Source organism: Palaemon carinicauda, chromosome 21 (genome assembly GCF_036898095.1).
Source record: "Palaemon carinicauda isolate YSFRI2023 chromosome 21, ASM3689809v2, whole genome shotgun sequence".
Taxonomy (NCBI): Eukaryota; Metazoa; Arthropoda; class Malacostraca; order Decapoda; family Palaemonidae; genus Palaemon; species Palaemon carinicauda.
The window spans coordinates 9,813,724-9,831,570 of NC_090745.1; the positions used below are offsets into that span (position 1 = coordinate 9,813,724).

General features: G+C 38.3%; 1 protein-coding gene across 1 annotated transcript in view; it reads right to left on the bottom strand.

Annotated features, from left to right (window-relative positions):
• Positions 1 to 2,239: 2,239 nt before the first annotated feature.
• The window catches only part of LOC137615545 (putative leucine-rich repeat-containing protein DDB_G0290503), a 29,527-nt gene continuing 13,919 nt past the window's right edge, over positions 2,240 to 17,847 (bottom strand). The window contains exon 2 of the mRNA XM_068345455.1: positions 2,240 to 2,284. Within this exon, the coding sequence (XP_068201556.1) occupies positions 2,240 to 2,284 (45 nt within the window). The remainder of the gene's footprint in view (positions 2,285 to 17,847) is intronic.

Sequence of the window (17,847 nt, forward strand, 5' to 3'; positions counted from 1 at the left end):
TTCATATCATGGAAATACAGAATATATATATATATATATATATATATATATATATATATATATATATATATATATATATATATATACATATATATATATATATTTATATATACATAAATATATATGTATAAATATATACAAATATACATACATATATATATTTGTATATATATATATATATATATATATATATATCTATATATATATATATATATATATATATATATATATATATATATATATATATATACACACACATATATAAGAAAAAATATACAGATTTGTAAAGCTTTAACTATGTGTATTACTCCATAAATGTAATCGTTTCTAGTACACTACAGGACAAATGCCTCAGATATGGCCATTCATGCCTGGGGTCTGGCCAGTTTTTATCAGCACGATGGCCTGTGCGAATTAGTGATGGTGGAAGATTTTCGTCTGATCGCTCACGGCAAACCAACCTAGTATGGGTGGTCCTGACAAGTAGCCTACAGTTTTGCTGATTATGGGTATACACAAACCCTTCCACTACGTTAAGATCTCCACTTAGTGCATATACTGATAAATAAATAAATAAATAAATAAATATATATATATATATATATATATATATATATATATATATATATATATATATATATATATATATATATAATGATAATAATTAATAATAATAACCAAAGCAATTAATAGTTGAACATTAATCTTACGATCGTCATCCTACGTTTACCGAAATATTAAGCTCCCTTGGGTTTTCTTTACAGACGGATACCGGCCAACTGATATGAACATCAGCAATTTGACCTTTAACTCTCAAAATGGGAAAACTTGGATTTCCGAGATGGCTCAGGAATATGAGAAAAGGATTCCACAAATACTTCGCCAACCATAAAGATCCCTTCACAACAGCAGCCAAGTTGGACTGTACATAGATTACGTACAACCTGACGTCACATGACTGCATTGCCTCTGTGTTATTATTATTATTATTATTATTATTATTATTATTATTATTATTATTATTATTATTATTATTATTATTATTATTACTTGCTAAACTACCAACTTTGTTGGAAAAGCAAAATGCTACAAGCCCAGGAGCCCCAAAACGTAAAAGACTGAAAGGTACCGGTTAAATCACTGGTGAATTACATTATATAGATTTATCGAAATATTCCTTCTAAACGTTTTTGGAGAAATTATCTCTAAATTATCTCTGAGGTAACAATTTCTTACCAGGATACGCCTTCGCTCATCAATGAAACATAGAATACATTTAGCTACTTAAAAGCTTCCTAGCTGGATACCTATTTCAAATTCAAATCTGTATATCAAAAGTTGAGTGACCTTTGGCCAACTTCCGAATAATTAGTACAAAAATACAGCTGATTCCGAGTTCAATTCGTAAAGAGTATAATTGCGTTTATTTTTACATCATTCAATTATTTGTCTATTATGTAATGCCATCGTAGATTCTCTGGGTTTGAAGATGTTTCAGGATTAGTAACCGATTGGTCATATATTGAGAGAGAGAGAGAGAGAGAGAGAGAGAGAGAGAGAGAGAGAGAGAGAGAGAGAGAGAGAGAGAGAGAGAGAGAGAGATTGATTAATTAGGAGTTATCTGGCATCCTGACATCTAAGGTCATTGACGCCAATATTTTTGGTTATAAATAAAGAAATAGATCAATGATAATTCAATTTAAAACAATAAAATAAAAAGCGTCCTTATAACAGTTAGATAGCTTTCAGAAGACCTGCTGCTGTAATAAATTGAAAAATACCACTTGTGTGGTAAAACACATCATGTCCGAGAATCTTGGCAAGGATGAACCCTGCATCCTCACCTCGAACCTCAAATAAATATCTATTTCTTTCAGTACAATAATTGGGGCATTCGATTAACAAATGACTCACCGTCAAGGGTACCAAACATTCATCTTAATATGGCTGACGTTGGCCAGTCATCAGAAACTCGTCGTATGTCAACCCAGTGTGACCAATGCAGAGATGACAAAGAGACGTCTCCCACTTTCGGGGCATATTGTTATGCCTCCAAGGAGATATAACATTCGTTATTTCTCTCATCTTATTTCCATCTAGATTATTCCAATGCGGTTACCAATTATTATAAGACAATTTCGAGAGAGAGAGAGAGAGAGAGAGAGAGAGAGAGAGAGAGAGAGAGAGAGAGAGAGAGAGAGAGAGAGAGAGAGAGTATACTATATTTCCCAGCCCGGCTTTAGCACAGGTCCTGGAGTAAATCGAAGAGAATACCATCCATTTGCTGCAAAGAGAATCGAGATGCGAAAATACAAACATGTTTACCATGGCGCTTGTGTACCAGTTTAGTCACTCTCGAAAGGCACATCTTCAAAAACATTACGGACATTATCATTAAAACCTTTCATTTATTATGTATGGTGTGGGATCTCTCTCTCTCTCTAAAGGATTCATGAATTCATAATTTTTCCGGTTTATATATTGCTTTTATTTAATTCTTTTAAACAAATCAACAATAGAAATTTAATAATGACAATAAAATTCAAATATACCTTTATCCATTTCAGTATGGATTCTTAAAGCGATATTGATTTTTTTTTAATCTGTACATATTACTGAAAACGAAAATTCATATCCATCTTCTCAACAAAATTAATTCAAGATTTTCATAGTCAATTTTGCCTGCAAATATTTAACATTAACTGCAACGGCTATATCTGCGTATCAAAATAACTTTACAAATACATCTACAATCATATCAGGGAATCATATTCAAGATAAAGACATCAACGACATTCCAGTCCATGGCTATCAGCAGTGTTCTTACGGGTTGTGGTGGCCGATGTGGTAACGTCCTTGACTGGTGAACGTCAGTCTGGGGTTTGAGTCCCACTCAAACTCGTTAGTTCCTTTGACTGCTGCAACCTCACCAACCTTGTGAGTTAAGGATGGGGGGTTTGGGGAAGCCTATAGGTCTACCTACTGAGTCATCAACAGCCATTGTCGGTCCCTTCTTGGTCCTAGCTTAGGTGGAGAGGGGGCTTGGGCGCTGATCATATGTATATATGGTCAGTCTCTAGTGCATTGTACTGCTTGATAGGGCAATGTCACTGTCCCTTGCCTCTGCCATTCATGAGTGGTCTTTAAACCTTTAAACTACAAGAGATATCTTGGTTGCTCTGAAACACAAGATGCTGTGCACAACCGTAAATGGGAAATGTATCCTGAATGGGAAACCTCTCGGAAGGTATTTGGTTACACTCCTATTGAGTGGCCTTGTTGTTATTGACTAGTATGTAGCCATAACAACCCAATACAAACAAATGTGGTGTATGAATAAGGAATTATTTATATTTCATGAAGTTCAGTAAGTGTATGGCAATCGTATCAACTTACCATTATCTTTGGACATTATTATTATTATTATTATTATTATTATTATTATTATTATTATTATTATTATTATTATCTAAGCTACAATCTTAGCTGGAAAAGCAGGATGCCATAGGCCCAAGGGATCCAACAAGGAAAAATAGCCCAACGAAAAAACAAATGAAACAACAAGAAAAGTAATGAACAGGTAATATAAAACATTTTAAGAACAGTAACAAAATTTTTACTGGCTCTATATAAGAGGTTGGAAATGTTGTAGTTGACGTTTTTTAAATTCATCCTATTTTACTTAAAGATGCAAAATCTTTAAAATTTATCAGTTAACAACATACGTACACTTCCCACCAAAAAAAAATATATATATAACGATTTATAACACGGCAAAAGGCCACGTGGACACAGATATATCTAATAAAAAGCTTTTAAAAGAAATAGAAATCAATGCCATATTATTAAGGGAAGCACTGGATATTTCCAACAAATGTAAAAGATAAACAGAAAACAAAAGTGCTCTCGTTACTAACTACCTGGAAGGACTTGAAAAGCGCTTATGATATGCCATCTGGATATCAGTGTCCTTAGTGAAAAATATCTTGTTTTTGTTGTGGTCTTAGGCTAAGATAAGTGAATATTCTGTTTACGAATGCAAGTGCCTCATTATTCCAAACATTGTTAATATTACGATTATATACATGGAATTTGTGTGGGTGTATTAATGTTACCAACTAGGAATTTTCTTAATGTCCTGGTCGATCACTTTGGAATTTAATCCCTTCTGTGGATTTTACTCTTCAACAGTTTCTGAACAATTCTGGAAGATTTCGGTTCATCTGAAGTTGCATCGTTACTAGTCAGAGGAGTTATGTACTCTTGCGTGAATGGGCCGTGCAAATTGATTTTATTGTTTATATTACTTCATTAGGACCCCAAATATCCAAAAATATGAGGGTTCCAATTTTTCGACCGAGAGACCCCCACCCATTTTATGGGATGTGTGAAAAGTGCACACCGGACCAAAATTTCGGTAAAAATCAATTTTCACGTACAGAGGTAGTTGATAGCTCATTTTATTCGTATTAATGTCCTGATTACACTAAACTATCATATCATTAATTTAATGACAGTATTAATCACATATAGAGCAATAAATGGGCTGAAAATGGCCTAAAATAGCCAAAAAATAGCTAGATATAACCTAAAATCATTATAATATACAGGTGTTTCTATATTTCATGCCAGTTTTCAATTTTATTAATATAATTACTGACTGAATTTTATCTATAATTCAAATAACTCTTTGGTTTGATAAGGTGACTTTGGAGAAAACGAGGAAAAAAAGACGCAAAAAAAAATAGAAAATGGTCTTAAAAACTGTAACACAAAACAGGAATATGATACTGGAATACAAAACGGAGCAAAAAATCTATTTTTGGGTGAGGTAGCCATGTCGTCCTGATGGAAGTTCCTAAAAGGTAGCTTCCTAGGGTATATTTGACTACAGTGATATTCCCAGAGAATTTTACCTTAAGGTATCCAGAATTCTAACTCCTGGAGCGAATATCCCTAAATAATCTCACAGGGATATCGCATAATATTAGAGGACGTATTCTTGACACGTCACATAGCTATCTTCACCCCGAACAGTATTAACGCTTCGAGAGGTTACAGTGACAAGAATCTGAAACGAGAATGAAAAGAGAGCCGCTCATAAGGCATCTCTCCTATTCCGTTTCCAGTGTGTATCTGATGAAGGCGGTAGCGCCCTCTTTATTCCTTGTAGCGATATACGAGGTGCTACAGATACTGTATTATAGGGAGGGGTCAATAAGCCCTTTTACAATAAAAGGAAGGGCGGGTCCATCAGGACGACATGGCTACCTCACCCAAAAATAGATTTTTCGCTTCGCTCAAAATCCGTTTTTTGGGCTCAGGCCATGTCGTCCTGATGGAAGTTTACCAGAGCATTACTGTATCTGTGGATTTTCAATCGGTGCCGTACTCTCGAGAAAGTATTTTCCTGCTCCGTCTAGACCTAGAGACCTATGATGTTACTGTCATACATCATTTCATCTAAGCATGAACTATGTTAGTGCTTCCTGACCCCTACAGGGAAGAGTCGTACTAGACTCTGGAAAAAGTCTCGAGGAGTACATTATAACTATGGATGACAAAATGACAAGCCTGTATAGTGGTCTCGCCCTATACATTATAAAGCAAAGTTTGTATAAGAGTCACCAATGTCAGTATGAATTTGTGACATCTTCCCCAATGTGACTACTCTTATTAACTATTGGATAATGGTTGTATCCGCATAGGAACAAATTTTGCATCTTTGCCACTATCCCGTTAGGGTATCACGTCAACCCTTCCTAAGGAAGGGTTAAAGTGAGTGGACTTTTGCTTGAATAAGGGAACAATCTTAAAAGACATACCATGATAAAAATATCCATATTTTAATCTTAATGCTCAGTACATTTCTAATAAAATTAGTGTGGGCGAATGAGACGCAGGGTTCAATATGAACTAGTTTATTAAAATTTAATAAACGTACATATCAGATTAACATTTATAAAATTTATAAAATGTGGATGATATGCGTTAAAGCATAAAGAAAACAGTCAACAGAAAATATTGTTTCGTCTACCAGGAAACAGATTTGCCACTTCAATTGAATTATTATTAATAATGATACCGTCTGTATACAGTTTATTTACACTAGCGTAAGAAACGCTTGGCACAAGTGTCCGTGTTATGCTATAGTTCACCGACGTCAATGTAACAGTTCGTAAGGACACTTTCGTGGCCTATCGCTCAGTGTGTATTAACATACAGTGACTACACACGCACCCTCTTAATTAATCGTCCCAAATTAATTACACTGTTCCTCACAGATTTAAAACAGATGGTTAAAGAATTCTACCTGCTGCTTCCACAGACCTCTTAAGTTGCTCCACTTGCTTCGCATAGTGCATAAAGAACACCTTCGATGACTACCAGCCGGTGTACGAACAAGCATGTTCAAAGTCCATAAAATTAAAGAAATTTTATGGAAGAGGCAACTTTCCTCGGATCATGACTAACGGGTGTACTGTCTGGATCCGTTCTGCGAATAACACGGGTGATTTTCGCCCTTAGTTATAGATAACTTTGAACCCAGGGTTTCTCTTCTGAACAGCTGTCCTCCCATAAAGTCTGAAGTTCTATGAAGATAGACCTTTAGGCATTCCACTGGACATAGAGATGCATCTTCCTTCAGAGGGCAGATTCTCTAGGGACCCCTCCTGTTGGTGGGTAGCTTGTTCTTGGTAAGAAACGTTGGGTCTGGAAATAGATTCAGTTCTCCCTCCAAGAACTGGACGTGGCCTTCCTCTCTAGAGAGAGCCACTATTTCACTAACTCTGGCCCCCAAAGCGAGTACAAGCAAAAATATGACTTTAAATTCAAAACCTTCTAAGCCCATTCCTCATTGTTCATTATTTATACACAATGAAGAATTTTATCTAATGACCATGCAAAGGGTCTTTGGAGGCGCTGAAGGGCTAAGCCTAGCATGGGCCTTTGTAGTTCATTAAGAACGACGTTAGAAAGGTCGACCTGTAAGGCATATAGTATCTGTCTTGTCAAGGCAGGCTTGAACAACAGAACTGTGTTGGCTGCTAAACCTTGCTCATGAAGGTGAATGAAGAATGATAAATAGGAATCTGTCGGGATTTCTTTTGGTTTCTTCGCCTTGACAAAGGATATCTGTTTCATCCCTGAAGCCTCATAATGTCTTCTGGTTTCCTCCAAAAGTCTAAACTGACTTTTAACACCGAATCTTTTTCTCATCACTAAGGAGAGAAAATCATGAGATGTAGGTTCCGTGTTTTCTGTGATAAAGCGAAGACAGTCAACTTCTGTACTCGCTGAGATAGGGATGGATCTGGTAGCGTTACGAATTTTAGTCGTAGTTCCAATGCCAGAGGGAACCACATGCTATTTGGCCACTTTTGGGCCACTATTGCTGCTTTCCCTTTGAAGGATCTCAGCTTATCGAGGACCTTCAAAAGGAGGTTTTGCAGAGGGAACAGATAAATACTAGACCATCTGTTCCAGTCTAGGGACATAGCGTCCACTGCCTCCGCTAGCGGATCCTCGTATGGGGACACATAACGATCTATTTTCTTGTTGTCTTTCGTCGCAAAGAGGTCTATCTGCAGCTCCGGGACTTGACTCGAGAAGAAGGAGAACGATCCTGCGTCAAGGGACCATTCTGACTCTATAGGTGTAAACCTGGATAGAGCGTCCGCTGTCACATTGCGGAACCCTTGAATGTGAACTGCTGACAGGTGCCATTTCTTCCAATCCGCCAAACGGAATATGGCCAACATCACTTGGTTGATTTGAGGTGACCTCAACTCTTGTCGATTCAGGCATCTCACTATCACCTCGCTGTCTAGAACCAGTCTTATGTGGGTCGAGTGGCGAGGAGATACTTTCTTTAGTGTCAGAAGTACTGCCATGGCTTCTAGAAAGTTGATGTGAAATGACTTGAAAAGGTTGGACCAAGCTCCTTGGACTCTCATCTGATGAGAGTGACCTCCCCAGCCTTCTTTTGAAGCGTCTGTATGGATAGTTACTGACGGGGGAGGAGGTTGAAGAAGTATTGATTTCTTCAATTGCTTGGCATTGGACCACGGCTTGAGAAGCATTCGCAGTCGAGTCGGTAGTGGTCTTATTAGATCTCTTCGCGTGTTTGATGCGTATTTTCTCCAGACTCCTGTTGCATCCTTTAGCTGTGCTCTTAGCACTGGATCTGTTATCGAAGCAAACTGTAGAGAGCCCAGCACTCTCTCCTGTTCGCGTCTTGATATCCGTTTGCATTTCAATAGTCTCTTGACAGATCCTGCTATTTCTTTCCTCTTCTTACTAGGAATGGAAAGTCGATGTGACTCCAAATTCCAGTGGATTCCCAACCACTGAAATTTTTTGAGCTGGAGAAAGACGAGACTTTTTTATGCTGATCTTGAATCCCAGATGTTCCAAGAACTGGATCACTATCTTAGAAGCTTGCATGCATTCTGTCCAAGATGCTGCCCACACCAGCCAGTCGTCCAAGTAGGCTACTACTTGGACCCCCTTTAGGCGTAATTGACGGACGGCTGCGTTCGCAAGCTTCGTGAAAATCCTTGGGGCTATGTTTAGCCCGAAAGGCATGGCTCTGAAGGCGTAAAGTTTTCTATGTAACTTGAAGCCTAGGTAGGGGGGGAGGTGACGATTAATTGGAACGTGCCAATAAGCGTCAGACAAGTCTATAGAGACAGCATATGCCCTTTTGGGCAGTAGGGTCCTTATGTGTTGAAGTGTGAGCATTCTGAACTTGTAGTTCCCTATGATTTGTTGAGTGGCGACAAGTCTAGAATGACTCTGAGTTCTTCTTTGGAACACAAAACAGCCTTCCATGGAATTTTATGGACTTAACTTTCCGGATTACTCTTTTGTCTAAGAGCTCTCGGACATATTCTTCCAGAACGGGGGTTGAGTGTTGGGAGAATTGAGGAAATTGAGGTGGAGGACTGCTCCAGCTCCAACCTAGTCCATTCTTTATTAGGCTGTGGGCCCAGGGATCGAAGGTCCAGCGATCCCTAAATAGCTGTAGTCTCTCTCCTACCGGAAGTATCTCACTTCTGCTGTTGTGGACCTGAGGCCTTGCCTCCTTGACCGCGTCCTCCCCTGGATCCCCTTCCTCTTGAAGGGCGTCTAGAAGAACCTCTGGCTGTTCCTCTAGCTTTCGAACGAAAGGAAGAAGTCTGCCTTTCGAAGGCTGGGTTAAAAACTGGCAACTGTGTCGCCACTTGTTGAGGTACCAGCTGGTACGTGGTTGGAGGTTGTGCCACTATCTGAGGCACCGCGGTCACAGGAAGTTGTTGTTGTTGTTGCTGTCGGTAGGGTTTAGCCGGCCGAGACGATGGCCTAGGCCTTTTTGTCTTCTTCTTGGGTTGGGGACCCTCATCCGGAGAAGACTTTCACTTAAGATCTAAGCCCCACTTTTATAGAAGGTTCCTATTCTCTGTGGCGGCCTTGTCTACTACCTCTTTAACCACTTCGTTGGGAAAGAGGTTTTTACCCCAGATACAAGAGGAGATCAGTTTCCTCGGTTCGTGCCTCACCGCAGCCGAGGCGAACACGAACTCTCTACAGGCTCTCCTAACTTTAATAATGCTATAGAGATCCTTCGTAACTGTGGCCAGATGGGTTTTGGCCACTACCATGAACATGTCCTGGTTCTTGGGGTCACTTGCCATCGTTTCTAATGTCGTTTGCAACGACATCGATGCCGCAAGTCTTTCCTTTGTCTCTTGCTCTCTACGCAAGAGAACCTCTGACAGTTTTGGAAGTTCCTCACCAAACTGACGTTCAGCGATATCAGCTTCTCGACTGAGAAGGTAAGGTGTATGTCCTTCCAGTCTTCTTGGTCCAAGGGCAAGGTCAGAGATAACGGCTTGCACTCCTCCAAGGAGGGGCATGGTTTCCCTGCCTCCACCGCCTTTAAGGCTGCCTTATATCCCTTTTCCATGAAGGGAAAGGCTCTGGTAGGAGAGGCCACAAAGGAGGGAATCTTCTTACTCAAGGCTGGCACCTTTGAGTTAGTGAAGCCCCTCTCTTTCATCGAGCTCGCTAGTAATGCCTGAGCTTTACTATTGTAAAAAACTATGACCTCCTTCGGCTCTGTCTCCTCATTTGAGGCTGGCTCCTTCCTAAGACGGACATAGCAGTCCGGATAAGAATCTTTGTTGGGCCAAAATTCCACCTCTTCCAGAGGAATTGCTCCCAACTTTTCTGAAATCCGATCTTCCCGGTTGACATTGGCATGTGTTCGGCATACCTCCAAGGATTGGTATCCGAGCACAAAGGAAGATCCTTCATGTTGAGCCGCTTCCGGGGTCCACGTGATGCTGCAAGTCTACGTATCTCCAGTTTCATTGCAGCTTCCTTCTCATCATTCTTTCTTTGAATTTGTTGGATCATCTCAACAATGGAAGAAAGAGTCCTTCCCAGTTCATCTGGGATAGCAAACGATGTAGAGGGAACAGGTTCTGGGTCCGGAACCGATGTAACCGACACCTCGTCGATTTCTTCATCTTCTACTTGAGGAGCCTGGGACAGCTCCTCCTCCTGACCTTCTCCTAGAAGGTCCTTCTCAGGAGAATCCGACACCTCCGACATCTTATCGTCCAATTGGATGTCTTGAAGGGTGGCCGAGACTTCAGAATCTACCGGATTCTGGGCAGTTGGTATCTCCACCTGAGGATGAGGATCAGCCGATGCTTTAGGGAAAAGGTAGGCCCTCATCTTCTCATTTGGAAGGTAGGGGCCTGAGGTGTTTTTCTGAAAACCCCTCACCCAGGTTCGTAACTTTTCCCTGGCAGCCTCCCTTGACTCCGTCGACTTAGGGTCGTCAAAAGCCTCGGTAATCAGGTTAGAACATACTGTACAAACCTGAGGGTCCCAATACCAGAGATCACCTCTGGAGGCTGCGCATGCTGAGTGCCTCCTGCAAAACTGATGTCCACAGAAGTTCTTACTGTGGACATTACAGAACACACTCCCGCACTTCGGATGGTCCTCCTGTAAAGAGAAGAAAAATCCATTAGTATCAAGTGAAGGCTCTTCACTTATATTAAAACATGTAGCTTATATAGAAAAGCTATAAAAGAAAGAAGGAAAGACACATACTTGTATTTCCTGTCCAGTCAATTGCTGTAACCTCCCAAGATATTAAAACTAAGGTTAATTCTATTCTAGAATACCTTATGTAATTTCCTAAACGGAAATTTAAGGTGTAGTTACACCTTGAAATAAAGTTTTAATATACGGGATAAAATGAATACAGAAAGAACTCACTTTCTATATATTGTACGGTCTCAACAAAAGGCTGTACAAGATGACATTAAGTATGTTGAAGAACTTTAGTGTTATCACAAACTCTGTACTGCAGTTTTACTAATGCAGTGTGTACAACACTACAAATATAGTAACTACTGTACATCGCCTGCAATCATTGCTGGCCGACAGCTATATTTCCATTGCCAGGTAAAGGTAGCAATACCCATGCCCGCCGGCAGTGGCTTAGAACCAGAGAGCCTCCACCTGCCCGGCTGTTGGCTGTTAAGCCGGCAGCCGGGCTAGGGTACAACATAATAGTCAGAGAAACAGAATGGATGTAAGGTTATAAGGCGGCATTGCCATTCGACTTTCCATCCAGAAAAAGTGAACTTATGGAAGGGGAGAATGTAGCATTCAGGCTTCCAAGGAATCCATAGCCTGCCGGACTCTACCGGCGGACATGGAAGGGAGACCAAGGGAGGTCTGGGGTTCACTCTGCAAAGAACAAGGTGTCTCTGTCAGCCGACACGTAATTGCTGCCCGGCTTAGAGCTGAGCCGGTCCTCCATCCTAACCTACACTAGGTCCGGAAGTAGGACTGCGGCCAAAAGAAAGAAAGAGGAGGGGGGAAGGGATAAGGGTCCTATAAACTTCGTTCTAGCAAGAGACACTCAGCAGTTAGGGAAGCTCATCCTAACCTAGAGTTGTCTATTAGGGAGGAAGACTGTCAATACTTGCTATCCTCCTCCCAACCAGAACAAAGTTAGGTGACGTTATTTCGCCGGGCAACAGAGAAAACTCATTCTCCAGCCCGAGAAAAACAACACAGGACAGTCTGCTAGAATCCTTCAGACGTGGACTAGGGAAGCAAAGCTTCCTGTATCCGCCCCTAACCTAGCAAAGGAAATTAATTCTCTATGCTAGAAGAAGCAGACCACAGACTAGAAACTCTGATGTTCTCCCCTAACCCCAAAAAACAGTCACTCTTGTTATGAGGTCAGGACACCCATATCCTAGTAAAGTTATACCAGAATTATTATACAGATAGAACCGCTAGGATTAAGCCTAAGGCTTACTCAGAGGGAGAGAGGGATTGAACTTAGCCTCCTGAGGAGAAAAGAACAATCGGGAATGTGCGAAAGTATACTACTGTACCTAGGTTACTAGCCTAGGTGCGATGAGAATCGATTACCTAATTCTCCGAAACTCTCTCGTATACAATCTTGGAAAGAACATTCAACAATATCTTACATGTATAAAATATTTGCCTTTAGCTTCAATAATATAACACTCGGAAAAACTTATATCATGCATGAAAGTACTAGGGCCAGACGCCTAGGCTACTAAGCCTCGTGAAGGGCAAGATCGGTTACCTAAATCACCGAACTAAAAACTAACGGCATCATATAAGCATTCCTAGATGAGCTAATTAGCTAGATTATTAAAGCATAACAAACCGGGAACGTCGCTCTAGCTAGCTAAATGACCCATATATAGTGAGCGATAGCATCTAGGATGCCTCCGGTAAGCAACAGCTCTTGTTTACGTTAATATCACTTTTGATTTAATTCAAAACGACAAGAGCTTACATTTATACATAGTAAAGATAATACTCAACTTTCCAGAGGCAGAAGAGGCCGGAGAAGTCATCAAAATGTTGAATTAACCCTGGATAGGTAGGCTCCTCGGACACCCCTTTAAGGGTATACTCGGACGCGAACGACCCCGACGCCAAAAAAAATTCTTGAAAAATCAGTTTTTGCAGTAACCTCTTTTTTTCTTTTGCCAAAAAAAACTTCAATGAATGCTTAAAACAACTGTAAAGATAAATACTACTCATCTGCAGAAAAACTATTTATTATAAATATTTTAAAAAATTAAGTAGAAAAAAAAAGACCTGACATAAAAATTCATAAAAAAAAGTTTATACATATATACACAAATCCTTTTAGGAATTGATTCTTGAATGTTTAGGACACATCTTGATGTATTTTGGAGGAAGTCAGACCCATGGAGGTGAAGATCTGAAATGAGAAAAAAAGGGTAACTTTTTTTGGCCAAAAAAATTTGTCCAAATTTCATGAATTTTTTTGGGTACCCAAATGAAATAGGAAGTGGCTAATTTTTTTAGGGAATAAACATATGTTATCCTAAAATAGAAATATGTAAAAAAATCTTCATTATTTTGTAAATTACATTTATATCAGGGGCCATATCTAAAGGTAATTTTTTGAGTACTTAGAAATTTCGTAAAAAAATACATATATTTAATATATAATATGATATTTATGCAGGTAAAAATATACCAAAATATCACAAATTCTATAGGGAACAAGAATATATATAGATAGGGCAACTTACGCTTCGGATATGTCCACAAAATGGCCGCCAACCACACTGACTCAGACTCCCTAATCTGCCACTTGAAATGTAGGAAGGGTATGTCAATTTCAAGGTGTTATTTACTAATCTAATTATTATTGGATATGCATAAAAATTGTATGGTGGGTTGCTGGATAATTGTCGATTATTTTATGACTATAAAATTAAAATTCTGACCAAAAAAAATTTTTTTGAAGGGAAATAAAATCGAAAAAAAAACAAAAATGTGAAACAATATAATATTTTAGCTAAAAAAATTTGATGATATTCAATCAAAAAAGAAGTAAACAAAATTTTCCGACAAATAAACATCTAGAGGAATCATTACTCTGTGATAGTTCCTTAGTACGTAGTAATTTTGAAAGAAATGGGAAAAAAACGAAAAAATGGCAATCACCGGAAAATCGAACACATACCTATATATACGCCATATCTGGCTAAAAAAAAGATAGGCATGGGTAGCCAGATCATCTAGAAACACTTTCCAACACTATGAAAATATAAGTTTTGCGACACTACTTGCCAATTCCTTACGGTAACATGACTAAGCAAAAAAATGCAAAACAAATAAAAAGGGGCACTCGCGGAAAAATGGCTAACATTCTAATATACTGCATTTCAGAAAAAAAAAATTCAGCCACGTGCTAGGCAAACCATCAAGGCACACTTTCTGACAAATAAACATCTAAATGAATCATTACTCTGTGATAGTTCCTTAGTACGTAGTAATTTTGAAAGAAATGGGAAAAAAGGAAAAAATGGCAATCACAGGAAAATCGAATACATACCTATATATACGCCATATCTGGCTAAAAAAAAAGATAGGCATAGGTAGCCAGATCATCTAGAAACACTTTCCAACACTATAAAATTATAAGTTTTGCGACACTACTTGCCAATTCCTTACGGTAACATGACTAAGCAAAATAATGCAAAACAAATAAAAAGGGGCACTCGCGGAAAAATGGCCATTCTAATATACGGCATTTCAGAAAAAAAAAAATTTCAGCCACGTGCTAGGCAAACCATCAAGGCACATTTTCTGACAAATAAACATATAAATAAATCATTACTCTGTGATAGTTCCTTAGTACGTAGTAATTTTGAAAGAAATGGGAAAAAACGAAAAAATGGCAATCACAGGAAAATCGAACACATACTTATATATACGCCATATCTGGCTAAAAAAAAATAGGCATGGGTAGCCAGATCATCTAGAAACACTTTCCAACACTATAAAAATATAAGTTTTGCGACACTACTTGCCAATTCCTTACGGTAACATGACTAAGCAAAAAAAGGCAAAACAAATAAAAAGGGGCACTCGCGGAAAAATGCCCAACATTCTAATATACGGCATCTCAGATAAAAAAAAAGACATGCACGTGTTAGCCCAACCATCAAGGCACACTTTCTAACACATAAACATGAAAAAAAAAATCAATAATATACGGCAATTCCTTACTACGTAGTAAATTTTTACAAATATTGAAAAAAAAACAGAAATTGGCAACCGCAGTTAAATACCCAATATACCAATAACTACGTCGTATCTGACAAAAACAAAGTCACGCATGGGTAGCCAGATCATCTAGACACACTTTACAACACTAAAAAAGCAAAAGTTTTACGACACTATTTGGCAATATCTTACGGAAAAATGACTTGTCAAAAAAATGAAAAAAAAATGAAAAAGGGGCACTCGCGGTAAAATGCCCAACATTCTAATATACGGCATCTCAGATAAAAAAAAAGACATGCACGTGTTAGCCCAACCATCAAGGCACACTTTCTAACACATAAACATGAAAAAAAAAATGAATAATATAGGGCAATTCCTTACTACGTAAAATTTTTTACAAATATTGAAAAAAAACAGAAATTGGCAACCGCAGTTAAATACCCAATATACCAATAACTACGTCGTATCTGACAAAAACAAAGTCACGCATGGGTAGCCAGATCATCTAGACACACTTTCCAACACTAAACAAGCAATAGTTTTACGACACTATTTGGCAATATCTTACGGAAAAATGACTTGGCAAAAAAATTTAAAAAAATGAAAAAGGGGCACTCGCGGTAAAATGGTCCTCGTGGTGATGAACGACATTTTAACTAAAAAAAAAAATCATGCACATGGTAGCCAAACAATCCACCAAGACTTTCCACAACTGATAACCTATACAAGTTTCACCATTCTACGACAATTTCATAATACGTAATAACTTTGATAATTATGCAAATTACCTTAGAAGGGTAAACTCGGTCGCGCTCGACCCCGACGCGTCTCAGAAATCGGGGAAGGAGTACAGCTACAGCAATGCACATCTGGACACTACTAGAGCGTGTAGGGGAGACACCTCCTGCAGGTCGATCACCCACAAATTCAGTCACGGGGGTGAGTCACGTGAGAAAAACCTCTTTTTTTTTTTGACGCTCGGGGTCGCGTACGACCCACCGTACCTATCCAGTTGTACGACCCACCGTACCTATCCAGGGTTGGAGAAAAGTATTATTTTATGAAATATTTGATGTTTGGCACATTCATCAATTCTACAACAAATATGGTGAGAGAGAGAGAGAGAGAGAGAGAGAGAGAGAGAGAGAGAGAGAGAGAGAGAGAGAGAGAGAGAATGACGATGCCAGGCTACAGATATCTCCAAGAACTTGACTACACATTTGATAATGTTCAAATATAAACTGATTCAATCAGAATTCAAATTACATTAAGATTCCAGTATTGTACTGAACTAGATTGATCGTAGGGTACAGAACGTTAAATTTTTATTTTCATCTGAGATGGATCTCTTCAAAGTTGTAGAAATACTGTGATCTGTATTGAAGGACATTTACTTGTCTCCCGTACTTTGTATGGTGCTCGAACTCTCTCTAAAAAAAAATTTTTACATGAATGTTTTTAAAATAAACAAAGCAATCAACTTTAAGAGCTGTTTTCGAAACAAGGTCAACTTAATCCACAACAACCATTCAGCTTTTGTGTGACTGGAAAGATCCAGATTATGGGATTAAAAAGGAAATTTTACGACCGTATTAAAGGACCCGGAATGGAAGGATGCTGGGATTAGCTTGTCAGATTAAAAGTCTTGAGGAAGTTTGGCATCGCCGCAAACCTACTAGATGTTTCATGACATTCTGGACAGACTATAGGGTTGTAGTCTAGATAATAATAATAATAATAATAATAATAATAATAATAATAATAATAATAATAATAATAATAATAATAACATCTATAGCATTAAATCAGTTGAAGAAGCCACAGACTTTTCTAATTTCACTTATTACAGAAATATATAAAATCTACATCAAACAGTTTTGCATTTCCGAATTTTTCCCAAAATTTTCGTAACGCATTCCATAAAAATATATTTAATTTAAAAGATAAAAACTCATATATTATAACACGCTAACAATCTACCCATATTCGAGCTCCCAGTTACATCGATTTCATGAGAATTAAAAATTGTCTGACGTATTTTTGGTTTATACTGATAAGATAAACCACATATCAATTCGAGATATGAAAGAAAATATGAATAAAGAATAAATTATAATTGAATTACTCGGTCTGAGATGAAATAGCCATCGAATTGATAAGTGTTACCTGTTGGCATACTGACTGGATATTGCAAGGGAAAATAGCCCAGTGAGGAAAATAAAATATTGGATGTAAAGCGTGGCATACTAACGGGGTATTGCGAAGTATGACCTATTATTATTATTATTATCATTATTATTATTATTATTATTATCATTATTATTATTATATGCTAAGCTATAGCCCTAGTTGGAAAAACAAGATGCTATAAGGCCAAGGGCCCCACTAGGGAAAAATAACCTAGTGAGGAAAGGAAATCAGGAAATAAATAAACTACAAGAGAAGTAATATGCAATCAAAATAAAATATTTTAAGAGCATTAACATTAAATTAAATTTTGTTATACATAAATTATAAAAAATCGAAAAAAGAGGAAGAGAAATAAGATAGAACAGTGTCCCAAGTGTACCCTCAAGCAAGAGAACTCTAATCAAAGACAGTGGAAGGTGTGTCATACTGACTGGTTACTAAAAGGTTTGGCTATCACCCCACCTAAAATCATTCCCATCACCCCTTCAAGGTCTAAATCACCCCCCCCCCCCTTGAATTCATAGGTCACCCCTTAAGATCTAAGTCACCCCAACA